The sequence below is a fragment of the Dendropsophus ebraccatus genome, chromosome 4 (genome assembly GCF_027789765.1).
Source record: "Dendropsophus ebraccatus isolate aDenEbr1 chromosome 4, aDenEbr1.pat, whole genome shotgun sequence".
Classification (NCBI taxonomy): Eukaryota; Metazoa; Chordata; class Amphibia; order Anura; family Hylidae; genus Dendropsophus; species Dendropsophus ebraccatus.
In genome coordinates this window covers 109,116,449-109,132,281 of record NC_091457.1, presented here as the reverse complement: position 1 = coordinate 109,132,281, position 15,833 = coordinate 109,116,449, and the positions used below count along the sequence as shown (strand labels likewise).

The following is a 15,833-nucleotide window of genomic DNA, read 5'->3' as shown; positions in this document are numbered from 1 at the left end:
TGCTAATCAAATGCCGAAAGTTCGGGTTTGGATCGACTCGAGCATGTTCGAGGTTCGCTCATCTCTAGTGGTGAGGTGTGCTAGAGTGTGGCACAAACACTGAGCCACAACTCCTGTTTGACACTTCATTACAGTAGGAGGCACGAGATTCTGCATAATCCATTCAACGGACAAATTACCAAAAGGCACCATGTTCACAAGGGGACTGCCAACTACAGCACACTGTCAGCACCTCAGGTAGGGCCCGGGTGCTGACAGATTCCCTTTAAGTGGATGGCATTCAAAATTTGTTACTAATGTAGGGTCTCAGATTCCAGCTCATTTTCTCCTTCCCCCAGTATAAGTTTCTAAACAACCATAGATAACAATGAGCTGGAAAGTTTGTATTAGACATGTTGGTTTTTTCAGGTTGCAGTGACCTTGCTTATTATTTCCGGCGATCCTCTCTCACAGACTCCCTGACTTTCTACCCTCATTAGGACTGGATACAGAAAAATTAATGAAAACACGAGGGGCCACAGTGCATGGGAGGCCAGGCTACCCTCCAGCTTTGATGTGCCTGCAGATTACAAGTACCTGCTCGCTGAAGTCTAGATTAGCAGGCAATGTTTGAAGATTTGCTCTCAAGCTGCTAATTGCCCGAATCTTTTCCATGAATTGATTGGGCATCTAATGAGGAAGACATTCATGAATCAGGGTCCCCAATGTCCTGAATCTCCAGAGCCCAACCGAGTGATCATTCAAGCTCATGGTAAATGAACTATTTTTCTGTGTTTGACCAAGTGGAGTTAATGGGGGTAAAAATAGCCTTAAAGAGGAATTCCACTAAGCTTCTTTTGGGCTATTAAAAGAAGCCCCTACATGTATACAGCTAATGAGTGGTCTACTCATGTCTACCTAATGTCAGTGATGTGTTACCACCGATAGGTGGCTGTGACCCAACATTCACAAGAAATCCATCTCATGGTTTTCGTGCCAATTTTGGGTCATGAAATCATGATGTGACTCCATTTACTTAGCTTAGCTACAATGCAGCTCAATGCTCACAGTGCAACACGGCAATCTTTGATTTTCATGGGCAAAATTGCAGTGTAGCCTAATTTACGTTCTCAGCCACATATGTTTACCCACCATGGATACACTTTAAATTGTCACTAATCAGCCTGGTTACCGCCCACAGATGTCTCCAGAAAAAAGTGTCAGTAAACCTGGTGGATTGTATTCAGATATAGCAAGTATAGACGTGACACCACAAGAATGCCTGAAAACTAGTATAATTGAGGGGGCATTTACTCTTGCAGTATGGATATAAAATAACACGACTTGCTTTCTTCTAAAAAGAGGCCACTCTGGTCCTTTGGATGTGTCTGGTATGGCAGCTCATTGTCTCTAAGAATAAAACCCGACCCAAAAGATTATAATGAAAGTTCGGTTTTAGAGGACCATGTGCCCTGAACAGACGTCAGTCTTTCGATGCAACCTTTATTGTATCATATACAGGCAGTAGAAGGACTATACTTCTCGTATGTACAAGCTTTCAATATCAATAATAAAATAGTTCTGTACAGAATACACAGATATTTAATGACAACACACAAAAAGTTTTCGCCAATATAAAAATAATTTTTCACATTCATTTAATTTCTTTAATATCCAGGACAAATGTACGTATATAACTACTCCTATTTCATCCTCTCTCCAGTATTTCTCCTTAGGGTTTTCCGAGATTAAAAAAAATTTGAGCCTACTTATGGTTATATACTATAATATAAATATACTATAGTCACCTGTCTTCTGCTTTTTGATTCCAGCCCATGCTCTGGTCATTACCCCTGCTTCTATTTACTTTAGTTTCCGAACACCCTACATATGGCTCAGTGACTGGCTGCACCAGGCTCAGTGACTGGCTGCAATGGGCTCAGTGATTGGCAGCATCAGGCTCAGTGATTGGCTACATCGGGCTCAGTGACTGGTTGCAGTGGGCTCACAGTGACTAGCTGCATCGGGCTCAGTGACTGGCTGCATCGGGCTCAGTGACTGGCTGCATCGGGCTCAGTGACTGGCTGCATCGGGCTCAGTGACTAGCTGCATCAGGCTCAGTGACTGGCTGCATCGGGCTCAGTGACTGGCTGCATCGGGCTCAGTGACTGGCTGCATCGGGCTCAGTGACTGGCTGCATCGGGCTCAGTGACTGGCTACACCGGGCTCAGTGACTGGCTGCATCGGGCTCAGTGACTGGCTGCATCGGGCTCATTGATTGGCTACACCGGGCTCAGTGACTGGTTGCAGTGGGTTTGGAGTGTGATCCAGGGAAATAAATAGTGGCAGTGTTGGAGCTTGACTCAGAAAGCAGAAGACAAGTATAGTGTATTTTGTGTTTTTATAATTATAGCATAGCAATTTAGAGTTACTAACTCTATTCAGGCATCTCTAGACTTTCAGAATTTTTCAAACTTTCAGACTTCTAAATGGCAAAACTATGTGATCTCACTGTACAGAGGCCTTAGGCCTAGTTCACACACTGTATTGTTTAGTTAAACAATGGTTGTTGCTGCAGCTTTGCAACAATGGCCCTTGTTAACAGTGCTTGATTACATTGAAGTATATAGAACATCGGCCATGTTGTATACACTCTGTATACACTACGGATGATGTTCTATGCGGCGCACAAAAAACTGACGTTTATTTAGTGCGGCCGCTATTCAGTAAACAGCGGCCACACAAAATAGACTGTGCACACAATGTAAAGTGTGACTCTTGGCAGTACTTTACATTGTGTGCTATGGCAAATTGTAGTGCAGACATGCCCGAATGTGCCCGCATTGCAATTAAAATAAAGTGATGTTCACCGCTGTTTTGCCCTGTGTTAACATTGCCTTAGGAAGCATTCACATGTTCACAAACTTGCGGACGTGACGGACAGGGAAGGAATATAATGGATTTGTTCCCTGCCCGGTATCATGCCAGCAGTGGGGAAACTCTTTGAATAGCCAAAGCACTGTAGTGACAGAGTCTCGGCAATTAAAAGAGTTTCCCCGCTGCCAGCATGACATTGTCACGTCATGCTGGGCAGGGTAAGAATACATCACATTCCTTCCCCGTCCGTAAGGTCCACAAATTTGCGGACGTGGAAATCTAGCCTATGGTTCTACAGAGTCACACAGGCTCCAGGTGCAGCTGCTCTCACAATATTTTTTTATACCTTCGTAGCTTATACGGCACTCTGATTTATTTTTATCCGATTTGTATTCTATTAGAAATACTATTACAGCTCCTAGATATGTACGTAGGTTGCCATTCAGGAGACAGGGAAAGTAAAACTAGTTTTGAATGAAGGCTGCAATAGCCGTCATATTAGTTGTCACCCATCTGTTACAGATAGATATAATGGAATGGTTGACAAGAATTTACCACAACATGACAGAAGAGGGCGACACAAGGCTTTATATTTGCTGGGAATTTATCAGTGGAAATTTTAATATTATTACTAATTTGCACTTCAGGAAGGGAAAAGTAACCCGCTGTAAAGTAACACCCAGACTGTATACGAAGGGATACGAAATGGAGGAAGTGAACCAAGAAAAGCAGAAAATCTAATGTCATGAATAAACAGCAGAGGCGTTGCCCATAGCAACCAATCGGAGTGCAGCTTTTATTTTCCCAGAGCAGGTTAGTTTATGAAACGCAGAATCTGATTGGTTGCTTTGGGCTGCTGCTGCCCTCACTGTCTGCACGGGATTTATACACCTAATCCCAGTCAGCTACGGGACACCACTAAGGGAGACATTTATTAAGTCTGACGTTTTTTTACGCCGGGGTTACAAATGTCCCCGGAGCTCAGAGGATTTGTGTAGAGGCACACTGCCTCTACATAAATCCAGTGCGCACGGAGCCCGTCCATGCGAATAAATTGAAACCTACGCCAGCTCTAAGCTGGCGTAGGTTTCACCATCATTTTTCCCCCATGCATTTATCATTTTCCTCCGTAACGCCCCCTCTCCGCCCCACTGGCGCAGGAGGCGCAGATGGTCCCAATGCAAATAAAATAGTTGCAAATAGAACATTTGCAAATATTTTTATGCCGATCAGGCCCGTTTGCGCCAAAAAAAGCCATTTTAGCCTTTTAATAAATTTCCCCCTATAAACAATGGATTACACGCAGTTTTTCAGGGACCGGCTACCATAGCTGTTTTATTAATATTGGTCTCATTTGTCGTAATGTTATACTATTTTCTATTACTGTAAATTGTGGGCTACTCACAGTGATTGTGTGATCGCCAGTCTGGATGCAGGTATCCATTAGAGATGAGCGGACTTTTCGGACGATCGGCGTCGGATTCCCGCTGTCTGCTTGCTCCGTGCAGCGGGTGGATACCTCCTAAGGTACGCCAGAAATCCGAAAAGTCCGCTCATCTCTAGTATCCATATGTCACCATATGTTTCTTAGCTCTGCTCTGATCAGTGACCACAGGGCCGCATTCGCATCACTTTTAGGGTCTCCATAATGGGTATATGTCAGAGTAACATCAACAAGGTATTCAAACGTATACCACTACAAAATAGTTTGTTTCATTGTGGATGTCCAAGAAGTAATGTAAATGGGTCGACATACACCTCCTCTTATTAGAGGTCCAGGCAGCCACCATCTCTTTCCTCGATGCTTTACAATCCAGCTTTATCTGTTCATACAATCAGTGATATTCATTACAGTAAGGACAACATAAACTACTAATAATCCATAATAATAGGGGATTGCTGTGTATATGTATCAAGTCTTATAGCTAAAAGTAGGTACTAACAAAAAATCTATCCATTTTAGTAGCCAGGTTAGGCAAAAGGGTATTGCTACATAGCTACTGGTTACATGTAGTGCCCCATCGCATGATTCCAGGATGATCTTTCCTGTGACAGCTGATGTAATGTCATGTGACTCGTGCGGTTATGTAGTTGTCATGAATCTAAAAGCCAATGAGAAAAATATGAGACTTTGACTGTAAGGCTATAAAGGGCTTGGCCATTCTACAGGTGAGTGAGCAGAGACAAGACCTAGGTCTTGTAAGGAGTTTAATGATGCATAAAATCTTAAAGTAACCATTGTATCAAAACTTTTTTACCACATCATAAGGATGAAAGGTGTTACAAATACATTTTCATTAATAAATTCAATGGGGAAAAAATACATGCCTCCCACCACCCCCATTTTCAGGAAAACAGTCTCCAAATATGAGGAGGTCCGAAAAGTGTTAGCCAAACAGTGTACCTTATTAGTAAATGGCGTGTACATGACGTGCACTAAATTATGGCCCATGCTCCAGGGAAAATAAATATGACGATTTAGGAATATTAAATTCATCCCATAGTCGCTTTCTTCCAGAAGCATGCCTCACCTTTAAAGCCCAGCTTTAATACCACACACAACCTGTGGACAGCTGCAATGCTGTTTTTAAAAGAAAAGAGCCATCTGCTTCTAATTTTGGACAACTCTTTTCATAAATCCAGTCCAGGATTTAGAATAGAATGAATAGAATCTCTAAGCAACTTGACCAAGAACCCCTCAATGACAAACAACCTTAAACATTGCCTGCTGTCATTGCAGTTGTTACTGGATTGCCCATGTGGATAGGTGGACTATTTTGCCATTTTGCCCTTGACTTCTCCTTTCACAATAGACCTCCATACATTAATCACTTAAAGAAGCCTGGTGAATTACTACTAATGTCTCCTTACCCTTTTTAGCAGGGTCTGCCCTGCCCCACCAAGATATGGAGGTTTGGTTCCTTTTGTGAGTGCTCTAACTACTGTTCCCCTATAGCCACCTATATAACTTTAAGAGATGAGCTTTGTGAGCATGCCTGTAGTTTTATGTGCGGAGCTGGCGGTTTTCCTCTAAACTGAAAGGGATTAGGACAAGAAAGAACAAGAGTTAAATTTTTTTATATTTTATCTCCTTTGAGACAACATTGTCATAGCAATATATGCAAATATATACTGTAGACAAAGCACAGCAAAATATAGTATGCGAAAATTAAGTGAAGAAATGCGCACACAGAAAAATGTATTAAAAAAATAACTTTTTTATTTGAATTACAACCACAGAAATTCCAATCACAAAAGTTTAAAATATCTAAAAACACACAACCTGCAAAACGAATAGGTGTGTGCTTTTAGATGTCTTTTTACCTTATGTGATCGCTTTCTCTAGTTGTAGTTTAAATAAAATGTGATTTGTTCCATATTTTTCCGTGTGTACATTTTCACAGTTCCATTTTGATTGGTATTTTTTTTCCCTTTCCTGATTTATATATAATTGATGGTACGCAGAAATTGTTGCACAAAGTTGTTTATTATGGGTGCGTGCTCAATTTATAAGTGACTCATTGTATGCAAATATGCAAATATAGGGCATACTGAAACAGTCTAATTTGCATATAGTGCCAGTCTGATTATGATGACATGTAATGCCCTGCAGCTTATGACCGCTTCTGCTACTTACACACAACACACGGAAGATCCAGTAAAACCCAATCTGTATTAAGAGACCAAACTATTAGTACAGCATGAAAACGAATAATAATTATATTGGGAGTCAAATGACAGAAGTATATTAACAGTGATATATCGTCTCTGATTGGGTACATTGGTTAGTTGATAGAGACTGGAGGAAAGTTTGACTTTCTTACACCAAAACTTGTGTTGAGATGTAACATACGCTGGTTCCCTGTAGACATAGTGCCGGTTATAATTTGAAGGTCATGGGGGGATCTCACTTGGACTCATGGTTGCAGGTAGAGTGGACTTGGTCTACAAAACTGGAGGGGTGAGTTGAGGTGCTACTTGCACAGGTCTGAGAAAACGTGGTGCCATTACTCTTGGACAACGGGGACTTCTGCATCCCAAGTTGACCTCCTGCCCGGGTGCTGTCTCTTCTCTTCCATCTTTCCCCTGTTCACATTATCTAGAAGCTCCAGCAGAAGACTTCCCTTGCTGCAGTTGAAAGGGTCTTGCCCCTCACATGGGGGTACATAGTCAAAGTTCTCCGATTCTATATACCTCTTACCAGGATGTTGTCGTTTCTCTACATCTTGGAGGTCACCCATGTCAGCATTTTCATCATCATCCCAGCCTCTTTTACCGGGATGTTGGCGCTTTGTATAAGCTAGGTTTCTCTTGCCTGGGTGTTGTCTCTTTGAGACATCACTTAGGAGACCCAAAGAAGGACTAGAGTTATCGAGAAACTGATCACCTATTGTTGATCTCCTGCCTGGGTGCTGCCTCTTGGGCAACTCCAGATACCAGTCACCTTCTTCTCTTTTGCCTGGGTGTTGTCTCTTCTCCACTTCTTCAAGAAGCCTTTTACCTGGATGTTGCCTCTTAGAGATCCATTCCACTCCTGGAAAATCTGTGTCTGAAAAATTTAAAACCAGGCACAGATTATTTATAAAAGAAGACAACAACATAGCCAGCTCCTGTATGTCAATGGGGAGTACTGTAATGTCTCAATAGATATTATTTTTAATGGGGTGGGTCTAATTATGAATTATTTTGGTGGCAACTGAAATAGAAGAACAGTGATTTCCATAGACAATGAAGAGCTCGCCATAAAAGATGGGTCTGTTGTTGGTTCTATAAACCAATGACTGCCCTTGCCACCATTGTAAGAAATATAAGTTTGCCATTGTAGTTGCCTCCACAGTGACCATAGTGGATTTTAACAATGAAGATGATGAGTAAGGAATAGACAGGACCTCCAATGTCTTTTAGGCCCATCCCTGGAAAGGTGTACTGGCAATGATACATTGGTCTCCACTGCCAATGAAGAGGCTGCCATTACAACTGCCACCATGTATATAGTTAGGGCCAACCAATAACAAAATACACAAATCTACCCCAAGACAAGTAATGGCCCATTTAAAATCATTACCTCTGTTATTCTGCTCCTCTTCAATTCGTTGGATAAGACTGTGAATTAGTGCCCCTTGGGCTCTCTTTAGTACATTGCTGAGGTCCATGCTGTCCTCGGATACATCCTCTTCCTCATCGGGCAGAGGTTGTTCTTGAGCCACCACCAAATTGGATAACACTGCTCCTAGAAGCAGCAACCACCAAGTAGACAACATCACAACTGCAATGCAGAAGAAAGATTGGGAAATTAGTTCTATGTCCCCATAAAGTTCCAATATCAGTCTTATTGCTGTACAGAAAGCCCCATATGCACATTAACACATCATATTACAAATAATTATCACCGCTAGGCAGTGTTGGATTTTGCAGGTAGCATTACAATCTACTTAACAACAACTCCTTGTGTATCAAACAGAAAATAGCAGGATGTGCGGATAATTATTATGTATCAACACAATCATATACAGCCCGAACCTCCAGGCAGCAGCGTGCTCTGTAATTTAAGCTGTTAAGTGATAACCCAAAAACTCCAGATAACAATGCCTTTTAAACCAGGTTTTATCTAAATGTTAACCCCTAAGATGAAAAATAATTTTTGTATATTATGAACAGGGAATGTTCCACGTATACAGTATAAAAAATAGGAGAGCCAACATCAACACCCCCCAATGCTGTATGGACACTGTGGCTCACTACACTTGGAGGAGTCAGCATGGGTATTCCTCTACTACTACTACTACTACTGGGAGGGGTCAGCACTATAGTTGACCTTTAATGGATGTGATTTACAGTAGAATAATTAGTAGGTATCTTTAAAGGGAATCTGTCATCACTTCCATGCTGCCTAAGCCACTAGTCATTGCGGTGGACCCTGGATCGATCACTCCCTCCATGAGTATAGGGAGAGTTCTATCCATCACAGGCAGTAGGGTAGGGGGAAGCTGTCGGGGACCACCTCAATGACTTATGGTTTAGGCAGCATAAAAGCAGTAATAGGTTCTCATTAAGACAGAGAAGTAGACTATAACTATATTGGTCAAAAGTCTATATAAACTATTTTGAAAATATAATTTCTATTTTGTACTAATATCCCTATTTAAAGTAAACCTGTCAGAGGTTTTATGCTGCCCAAATTATAGGCAGTATGAAAAACACACAGGCTCCCTTATTACAACCAGCTTTAGTTTAAGGCTATGTTCCTCAGCATTCAGCTGTAATTCTGAAATCAAAATACGACCATATTTTCAGTCTAATAATGTTCTCCATTAAAGTCAATGGTAGAGCACACATCTTATAGAATACGGACACTAATTGATTTCAACTGTCCAAATAATGAAAATTGTGATATACAGGTCTAGGTCCAAGGAAGGACAACTGCACTGATTGATGTACATGGATAGCATGGACTACTCTACCTGAACCAGTCCAACAGAAGAGCTACTCTAGCACAAGCGGTGGTTTGCTGGCAGTGGTGTGGAAGGGAGAGAGGTGAGTGCAGTTTATTGTTTTCCATTACCTCCTCCCTGGACACATAGCAAAAAAGTCCCCTGCCTGGACAACCCCTTTTAAGCTCTAAACTGTTTCTACAGCCCAGAAGCTACAGGAGTTAGAGCTTAAACTGCAGCCTTGTGGAGATACAGCACTAGGTACACTGATATATACACAATGGACTGCTGCCCAGAACATTGTGGGAGATGAGAGGAAAGCCTTGATTTACCTTTCAGAAACAGTTTGAATTCTCATGGACTGACATACTGGTTTACTGGTCTCCTCTTCCCACACTTCCTGTGTGCTGTCCAGCTGTTACTAGAGACAGAATTTCCCTAAACATCAGCAGTGTACAGTAGACTGCAGGGGAGGGAGTCAACTAGTGGCAGAAAATGCTGTAAGTAGTCATTTTTTGCAAAATTAAGTGATTTAGAAGCATGTTAGGAATCACATAGATTAGATCGAGGGAACCTGTTTAAATAGGCAGTGACCATTCTAAGGATCCACTGTTAACATTTTGATACCACACACTGCTGGACACTTTTGATGGAGGATTTTTGACTGCAGGAACTGGGTCATATGCCATACTAGGCAGAGGGTTTTAATGTTTTGACTGATCAGTGTATTACGGGATTGCATTACAGACAGCTGTGCTATATAATATCACAATATTTCCACATCTACATGCTGCAGCGTCTCTAATTGCTGCATAATGAAATATAGCATGGCTAACATGCCGGAATGAAATGATGTAGAAGAGCTGATGGAAGCAAGAAGTGTGGCTGTGCTATAGATGTCTTGCTCACTATCCCTTTGATCAATATGTTTAGATAACACATAGAATCATTCATCAGGCATATCCCTGCATGTATCTCTGTGGATTGAATTCGTTTGGAACCTGAATTGTCTCCTAATTGGACACCATGCCTATAATAAGCACAGCACAAGGAGTTCATAAGTTTTCCTTGCTTACGCAATGAAGATTAAATCCACTAACAGATCATGAATTTTGGAAGTATCTCTAAAAAAAAAAACATTTTCCTTCCTTTCCTTGATGATAATGACAAAAAAAGTAAAATTCCTTTATGGCATCAATGGGACTTAATAGGTCCTGGATAAAGGTGAGCAAATCTCCCGCAACTTGTTTTAGTTCCAATTCACATCCTTTTTGTATTCATATTTGGATACAGATTTGACCTGATCACATTGTAATTGCCCATATATGTACAGTAGGAACTTCTGTCGAAGATAGGTGTCCCCGCTCCTGTACAGAACACTGGGCAGTGCAACACAGTGAGTTAAAACTGAGATGCATATTGCTGCTTACCTCTGCGCCACTTGTTGTATAGGAACAGAGATTCCTGCCTTTGACAAGAGTCCCTTTTGTATAAGTAAATCATAAAAAATTCTAATAAATCTGAATTTTTGGTAAAATGTAAATAAATTAGCTCATATGATCAGATAATATGGATAATATGACTCATAAACCAAAAATAGTAACATTTCCATAACAAATTCCATAAGAGAATTACTGTCACCTTGAGTATTCATGCTGTGCTGACAGTTGGTTGTCTCATGCAAAAGCCCTGTCTTTGACCCTATAATTTCCCCAAAATCTCCAGAACTTTTTTTCGTTTTAGCTTTTTAATAAAATACGACTATTTAACTGTGGCTTTTATCGTTTTTTTATCTGGCAGTGCTTAGGTCATCAGATGTAGTAGTATTTAGCTTGTCATGTCGCAGAACTTAATTTACTACATATAACACAACTGAACTTGTAGCTGGGCCATGTAGTACTGGTTTATCAGACAGGGAGAACGTGACTTACAGCATGTCATCACCCTGGGTCAATTAGATGTAACAGAGCTGATGTCATCCATTTAAGTAAAATATAGTTAAAGGGAAACTTTATACCTAGGACTCCAAGATACCTTTACTTACATTCAACAAAAACAATTGAGACACAGCAAGTATAAATTCACATCTGCAACAGCTCTATGTTACCATTAGGGCACAGTTTTCATGTTGCAAACGTGATGTTTCAGAAAAGCCTGGTAGCGGCACCCACATAATAGCAATACATGGTACAATATACAGGTAGAATAGTATAATAGTCTGCAACATGGGGCACAATTGCACTGTAACATCTGTTAGGATATTTTCACACGGTATCTTGCAGTGTCTGCTGTAGGTATAGGTCAGATGAATTTCCCAATGTATACTTTTGACTATACGTAGAGCAGATGCCACATTTTATTTCCTGTATACTGCTCTATAGAACAAAACAGCAGCCTATGGGCACCAAAAACACGCACGTCAGTAAGGCACAAACCTTTTACTTTAATAATGTGCACTGTTTGGCTATGTTAACGCACAGTATTTTCTTCTTTTTTCAACCAAAATATGGAGTGGTTTGAAAACATAGAGACTGTGCAAATCTTCCCATTTTAATTTTTCCCTGTCAGTTCCACTCCTGATTTTGGTTGAAAAAATATTGACCCAAAGACTGACGGAAATACTATGTGTGAACATAGCCTTTAGGTGACACTTTTTCAATCTTTAAAAAGGGGGTATTAATAAAAGAATGTATGTTTTCACAATTAATTTACTAATGGCAGGCCGACTTCTAGTGTCATTTCCAGCCCAAGCTACACAAAAATAAATTGAGGTGTGAATCACTTTGCATTTTGGATCTGGGCAGGATATTTATTAACCAGTGCACACCAATATATTAATGACACAAAAAAATTATCCCTGCACAATACAGTCAACATGTCAGAAAATTTGAAAAAGAATAGCTACCCAATGTAAAAAGAGCTATAGAGATACAAATTGCATGAAGGGCACCAGTCACAATTTGCCCAGGTGCCATCTCTATAAGATGGTAAGTCCGGCATCTATTCAGTCTATGTAAGAGGTTTCCTATAAATATTAGTGACAGTTGAGTAGAATTTGTTGCACTTATGTAATTCATAACACACAGTATAACACATAACAAAGCTGGGTTTATATTATGTAGAATGTGCCAAAGATGAGAAGCCAGACTTAAAATAACCTGAATCTGCTATAAAAATATAATACATGTTGGCATTGGCTTGGGATACTAAGTTAACTCTGCTACATCAGCTATCGCCCACATTACCATGAATGTGGGTGATACCAATTACCATGTCAGAAGAAGTGGACACAGTAGTGTAAAGTATGGTGTCCTTAAAATTAATTAGAGTTAATAGTTGTACCATTTGCAACATTGGTAGCTTAAAAATGACTGCACAAGAATATGACTAGCTATAGTGACATCTATTACATTGAATATTTGCTTTTCATGGTGATTTTGATATGGAAATACAGCTCCTGGCACATCTCACAGCATATGATGAGAATCACATGAACTGGTGTCCCGTCAGCCATCAGTCAACAAAACCAGGCATGTACTTCAAACTCAGCTAAACATGAATAACAGGCATCATCTGACATGTCAAAGCTGAGTATGTAATTCTGCAAAGTGACTTTTAAATCTTGACTGTGATTATCCAAGAGCTGCAAATAATCCTCCTAAATGACCAATTCTGCCTCCTCTATATGTAACTAATAACATAACCAGCAATCTCTATAACTGTCTATTGGAGATGAACTTCACCAAATAGCTCCCCTGATGTTACTTTTTTTGATCCTGTTCAGCTAAATACATATAACACAGAAGAGTCTTGCATATCTATGGCTAAAACATGTCAGGGCTCAAAGATGTTTCTCCAGGATTTATATAATGTAAAGAGACAAAGTACCAAGAATGTTCTGCCATTCCATTGCTTATCTATCTATCTATCTATCTATCTATCTATCTATCTATCTATCTATCTATCTATCTATCTCCCTCCTATCTATCTATCTATCTATCTATCTATCTATCTATCTATCTCCTATCTATCTATCTATCTATCTATCTATCTATCTATCTATCTCCTATCTATCTATCTATCTATCTATCTATCTATCTATCTATCTCCTATCTATCTATCTATCTATCTATCTATCTATCTATCTATCTATCTATCTATCTTCAATCTATCTATCTCCTATCTATCTATCTATCTATCTATCTATCTATCTATCTATCTATCTTCAATCTATCTATCTCCTATCTATCTATCTATCTATCTATCTATCTATCTATCTATCTATCTAATTTCTACACCTCTAACCTATGATATCTAATTCTTTGCTAGCCAATATTTGTATACCCTTCACTTTCTCTGTCACTTTTTCTTAGCCTAAATTTGTATTTCCCTACATTTCAGCATTTCTGCAGCCTCTTTTTCCCCTCAGGTCTGACCCTTCTCTCAAGACTTTTGGAGAAGAAATACCCTGAGAGCTAAGAAAAGTTGTATCAGAGCAGAAGGAAGGTGAAGCAGTTACCTGTGTAGAGTCAGCTGCGGGGCTGTGCCTGGTGTCTGGGTGGATGTTACCTCCTGTGTGGAGCACGGTCTGCCTAGGATCTGTCTCTGCTCTCTCTGTGCTGCTCCTGCTGCTGCCTTCTCCAGCCTCCTCTCTTATACCCCTCCTGGCCCAATTATGAGGATGCCTGTGATGTCATTAGGGTACGTCTTTGTGTTTTTTTCTAATATATATATATGTATTTGATGTCAGAAAAGAAAATTTCAAATTGAGCTTAACCTTTAACGCTCCAGATGAAGAACATATGGACTACTGAAATCCAGAATGTGTGATCGTATAAATTACATTGAGAAACATAGAAAATATAGAGCTCCCATAGCATCATCAACTATTTCAGTAAAGTAATATTTTTCACATTTTCCCTGATCAATCAGCAAAGGGGAGAACATCTACAAAAAAAATCTCATACTCTGGAGGATCCCACAGACATTACATGGCCAGTCCATTGATTTCAATAAGAAATGTTTTTGCTTTTTATTACCTGTGATGGTGCTGCAGAACATTTGCACAACATGTTGCTGGTTTTCCCAAGATTTTAACAAAAAATTATTGTGAATAACACTGAACCCCTTCCCGAAACAGGTAACTGTACCACTTCCTGGTCCCATCACAACACTCAGGGAATGCCCTCTTGGCCAATAACTGGCTATGGTGATGACCCTCTTTGGCCAGTGATTGCCTTAGGATAGGATGCCAGAGCTCTGCAGTATGTAACACTGGCACCTGGAGAAAGCTGGGAGTTGTGGTCTATTCAGAGCACAGGTGAAACAAGAGTTAAAGGAAGTTACATAAACAGGCCCTTTACAATATGGGATTATAAAGTAGACTTAAAGTGTCCTTTATAATAAGCGACACTCAGGCTGACATTTTATTCGTTGTGTATAATAAAAGCCATTGTGGACATTAATATTCATATATTGTCAACAAACTAACATTGTGTCAGGCTGAATTTCATCATAAAGTGGCAGCCTACCCAGGAGGGCATTGATTCAGGGATTGTTTGTTCTAATGATGTATAAATTGTTGAAATAGAGATAATAGCGCTTGTAGACCTGAAGGGTCAAACATGGCAACATGCATCTAATAATGAGATGCTAACAATGTCATGTGGGACTTACAAGCATTAAAGGGGAGTTCCACTTTATACTATCTTCATAGAGACTGATTGGTAAGTCACAAGAGAGCTGAGAGTCTATATTTCGAGTGTCTCCAAGTATAGATCCAAAATCACTTCAACACTTGCCAGATGTCTGTGTACCCAAACAAAGTACTAGATAATAGATGGACCCCATCTCCTTGTAAACATTTTTACCACAACTAGGAGCACTATTTGGCCTCTTAAAGGAATTATCCAGAAAAACATAGCACCACTCTTGTCCTCAGTTTGTTTATGGTATCGCAGCTCAGTTCAATTGAAGTGAAAGAAGTGTACTACCACACACAACCTGAGGATAGATGTGGCATTGTTTCCAATCCTGGATAACTCCTCACCAGCAATTTGCCAAAGTTCACCATACATAAGAATTTATCTGATTTTTTACAACCTCTTAGTATGTAGTAGTGAAGATGATACAGTATAACCTGTGTAATGGGGATGTAGCGCTGTCCTAAGGCCACTGCTTTAATTCTATTACAAACATGAATGCTGTAACCTGATTGGTCCTTTTCAGTAATGTTTTGTTATTTCCATTTTTTTACTTTTTGCCTTTACACTGGATGTTATATTTGCAGGATTGGTGCAAAATAAGATAGATAGATAGATAGATAGATAGATAGATAGATAGATAGATAGATAGATAGATAGATAGAAAGATAGATCAACAGATAGAAAGATAGATAGATAGATAGATAGATAGATAGATAGATAGATAGATAGACTTGGCATGAATAGAAAGGTGAGATCTCATACATATGAATTGGTAAACTCACCTACAATAAATGTTGCTCCACCACCCTTCTATTGCCAAAAGGTCTCCCTACCGAATGAC

The 15,833-nt window shown here is 39.9% G+C and overlaps 1 protein-coding gene across 1 annotated transcript; it reads right to left on the bottom strand.

Annotated features, from left to right (window-relative positions):
- Nucleotides 1-6,257: 6,257 nt before the first annotated feature.
- TRH (thyrotropin releasing hormone) lies at nucleotides 6,258-13,921 on the bottom strand. The gene is made up of 3 exons (XM_069966681.1): nucleotides 13,807-13,921; nucleotides 7,922-8,122; nucleotides 6,258-7,405 (listed from the first exon to the last, which is right to left on the bottom strand). The coding sequence occupies exons 2-3, from the start codon at nucleotides 8,115-8,117 to the stop codon at nucleotides 6,864-6,866; spliced, it is 738 nt and encodes a 245-aa protein (XP_069822782.1). The 5' UTR covers nucleotides 8,118-8,122; nucleotides 13,807-13,921; the 3' UTR covers nucleotides 6,258-6,863.
- Between the last annotated feature and the right edge of the window lie 1,912 nt (nucleotides 13,922-15,833).